This window comes from Aptenodytes forsteri, unplaced genomic scaffold (assembly GCF_000699145.1).
Source record: "Aptenodytes forsteri isolate BGI_AS27 unplaced genomic scaffold, ASM69914v1 Scaffold687, whole genome shotgun sequence".
In the NCBI taxonomy this organism is placed as follows: domain Eukaryota; kingdom Metazoa; phylum Chordata; class Aves; order Sphenisciformes; family Spheniscidae; genus Aptenodytes; species Aptenodytes forsteri.
Genome location: NW_008794708.1, coordinates 276,935 through 280,711, shown reverse-complemented (window position 1 = coordinate 280,711; position 3,777 = coordinate 276,935). Strand labels below are relative to the sequence as shown.

General features: G+C 63.4%; 1 protein-coding gene across 1 annotated transcript in view; it reads right to left on the bottom strand.

Moving 5' to 3' along the window:
- The window catches only part of LOC103894327 (neuropathy target esterase), a 19,142-nt gene that overhangs the window by 6,693 nt on the left and 8,672 nt on the right, over positions 1–3,777 (bottom strand). The window contains 12 exon segments of the mRNA XM_019470594.1: positions 498–567; positions 690–806; positions 1,213–1,369; positions 1,460–1,578; positions 1,652–1,834; positions 1,894–2,062; positions 2,135–2,198; positions 2,451–2,591; positions 2,711–2,786; positions 3,102–3,215; positions 3,296–3,419; positions 3,507–3,638. Coding sequence (XP_019326139.1) covers positions 498–567; positions 690–806; positions 1,213–1,369; positions 1,460–1,578; positions 1,652–1,834; positions 1,894–2,062; positions 2,135–2,198; positions 2,451–2,591; positions 2,711–2,786; positions 3,102–3,215; positions 3,296–3,419; positions 3,507–3,638 — 1,466 coding nt within the window.

The window sequence follows — 3,777 nt, the reverse complement described above, 5'->3', positions numbered from 1 at the left end:
CCCCGCCCCCGCCCCCCCCCCCCCCCTTTTCCCCCCCCCCCACCACCGCTGCCCGTCTCCACCATCCCCATCGCCGTGCCGCCCCCAGCACTGCCACCGCGTCCCCGTGCTCCACGTGCCGTGAGCGTGGGTTACTGGGGTTAGTGGTGAGCAGATACGTTAGAGGGGACATGCATGCTCAGGGTGGCGAGATGTGGTTCCACACACCAGTTCTGCCCCCAACCCCACTGAGGACGTGGGGCACAGCCAGACCCCCATGGGGACCTGAGCCTGGTCACCAGCACCGGGTGGCTCTGGGAAGCCACCACTAGCCGGGCTCACCATGAGCCCTCCAAGCCCTCTCCTTGCCGTGCCAGGATGCGTCCTCCCCTTGGCACGTGGCAAACCTTCCCCCGTGGGGCAGCGACACCGTTTTGGGGTGCCGGTGAAGAGGGGTCCCCACAAGGTGGGATGTGGTGGCACCGGAGAGCTTCCCCGGCTCCCCGGGGAGCTCTTACCGTCCGTGTGCACCCGCATGGCCGAGGCCGTGATGTCGGTCGTGACGTTGAAGTAGGGCAGCCACAGGTCCTGCGGGGACAAGATGGGGTGAGTGACGCCGTGGGGATGTTGGTGGGTGGGTGGGGAGCTGGTCGGACCCCCCACCACGGGTGGGTGAAGCTCCAGGGGGAGGGGGCATCCGTACGACGCACCTCGATCTGCTTGTCCTGGAAAACCTTGTTGATGCTGGCGTTGAAGGCTGAACCCGAAAACATGGAGGTGATGGGGTAGGTGAGGTCCAGGACGGTCTCAAACACTGAATTCATGCACTGGAGGAGGAGGAGGAGGAGGAGTAAGAAGGAGAGAAGAAAGAGGAGGAGGAGGAAGAAAAAGAAGGAGGAGAAGGATGAAGAAGGAGGAGGAGGAGGAGGAAGAAGAAGGAGGAGGAAGAGAAAGAGGAGGAAGAAGGAGGAGAAAGAAAAAGGAAAGAAGAGGAGGAGAAAGAAGCAGCAGAAGAAGAAGAAAAGGAGAGAAGAAGGAGGAGGAGAGAAGGTGAAGGAGGAAGAAGAAGAAGAAGGAGGAAGAAGAAGAGGAAGAAGAGGAAGAAGAAAAGGAGGAAGAAGAAGAAGAGGAAGAAGAAAAGGAGGAAGGAGATGCTTTAGAAACACCCCAGGCAGGGCTGGCCACAGGCAGGGAGGGCCTTCGCTGGGGTGGGGGACGTGCCGCGGCACCCACCTTGGCCCACTCGCGCGCCCGCTGCTTGGTGCGGACGGCGCTGCGCTCCTCGGCGTAGAGCGCCCCGATGAAGGCACCGATGGAGGTGCCACCCACCATGTCGATGGGGATCCCCGACTCCTCCATCGCCTTGATCACCCCGATGTGGGAGCAACCCCTGGGTGGCCGAAGAAAATAAAGAGGAGGATGGACGAGAGCGGGACCCCCCACCTCCCCGGGTCGCATCCTGCCACGGCGCGGCACCCACCTGGCTCCGCCACCCCCCAGGACGAGGGCGATGGTGTTGCCGGTGAGGACCCGCGCCAACCGGGAGAAGTCGCTGTGCCGGTCGGCGCTTTTCTCAAACACCTTCTCGTACATCTCCCGCTGCGGATGGGATGGACGATGGGTGACGATGACGGTGGTGGACCACCAAGGTCACCCAGGGGGACACACGTACCAGTTTGGTGGGGCCACGTCGGGAGAAGACGCGCCGGGGACACTTGATGTGGAGGTGGCCCGAGCACCAGCTGCGCATGTTGAGCCACTCAACGGTGCGGGAAGGGCTGGGACCATCCTCGCGGTGTAGGAGGACCAACTGCTTCAGCGCACGCACCGCTGTGTTCTCCAGCATCTGCTCCAGCTGTAGAAGCCATCAGCGCGTGGCGGTGTCCCACCACCGCTTACCTCCCCCCACCTCACCTCTCCCAGTGCCGGCTCTTGGTCGCCCAACCCTACGATGAGGATGCAGTCGGCTTGACGGATGCAACGCACAGTCCACGGCGTCAGGGTACAGTCGGTTTGGTACAGGACGATGCGGTGGATGTCCTCCTGCTGCGCCAGCCAGCCCGACAGGCGGTACTCCTGGATGCTGCCGAGATGGAGGGGTCAGCCGGCGGCACGGTGGTGGGTCGCCGGTGATGTTCCTCCCAACGGGAGTTACCTGTCCAGCGCCGAGGAGCCGAGACGGGCACGGATGATGTCGCTGGTGAGCAGCAGCGTGGGACCTGGGAGAGGTGGGGACATGGTCACTGGTGTCCCACGGGGCTCTGGTCACCACCGTGCCATGGGGCTGTGATGGTCACCATGCCATGGTGCCCACCACGTCATAGGACCGTGACCACCTCCTTTCCACGGCCACCACCGCGCCGTGGGGCTGCAATCACCACCGTACCAGGTCACTGGCGTGCCACAGGACCACGGTCACCTCCACGCCACGGCCACCACCGTGCCGTGGTCACCGCTGCGCTGGCACTCACCGATGGCGTTGAGCGCGTGCTTGAGCTCCAGCGTGAAGGCAGCCGTGGGCACATCGTCACACACTGGCAGCACCGCCACCGTTGACAGGTTGCTGGTGGGGTTGGTGGGCTCCGAGCTGGAGGCCATGCCCAAGCTAGAGCCTGCATGGACAGACGCGGTGGCAGCAGGGGGACACCACGATGGGGCGTTGGGCACCTTCCACGTGCTGCTCGGACGATGGAGCGGGCACCTTCTTGTCCCCAATCCCTTCGGGACCTACTTGCAAAGGGGCCACGGAGCTGCTGAAGGTTTCCCAAGATCTTTTGGCTCAGGAGGTGGATGAGGCGGGTGACAACCTGCAGGGACGAGGACAGGGATGGCCATCAGACCTGGCAGGGCTTCCCAAGCTGGAGACTCATTAACGCCCCACGCTGGTGTCCCACCCGCCTTTTTGGGTGCCACCGCTGCCACCCATCCCTTGGGGACCTCGGAGAGGGACAACCCTTTAGCACATCAGCCCTTCTCCAACAGCTCTAATCACATCTTTAATTCCTTAATTTAAGCTGTTTTTAATGAGTGTCGCAGCCACCAGCTGGGGGGGGACGGACATGGGGACACGTTCCTTCCATGGGAAGAGGGTGCAGACCCCAGGGTGGGGATCTGGGGGGTACCTGGGGGTATCTGCGCTTGATATTGTTCAAGGTGCCCTCAGGCAGCTTGGCCAGCTCCGTGTCCCGGACCGCGTGGACCGTGGTGGCACGGGGCTGCCGGGTGAGGGCTTCCACCTGGAGAAGAAGACATATAGCCAAGATGTATCGGCAAGACGTATAGGGTGTCCATCGCTTGGCCCCGACATGGCTCTCACCACGCCGATGAGGTCCCCGCGGCCGTACTCCCCGATGAGCTCCTTCTTGCCGCTGCCCTTCTGGATGACGGAGCGGAGGCGCCCGTTGAGAGCGATGTAGGTGCAGTCCGACTTGTCACCCTGCCTGGGGGACACCCACCAGTGGGACCTCAACCCCCTGCCAAGGTGGTCCTCACCAAGCTGAGGTGGGCACCCACCTGTTGGTACCCACCTGTAGAGCGCCCGGCCGGCCTCCACCGCCATCCAGTCGATGGCGAAGTCCATCTGGCGCACGAAGGGTGACATACGGGCAGCCACGGTGTGGGCGACGCTCAGCACCACACTGGGCTGCTCCCGCATGATCCTATGGGTCAACAGCAGTTAGGGGACACGGTGGTGGCCCCAAGAGGTGCCACCGCAGCGTTCACCGCAGGAATCCCCTTTGGCCAGGAATCCCCTTTGGCATCCACCCTTTGCCCCAAACCTCCTCCGCCGGTGCCGGG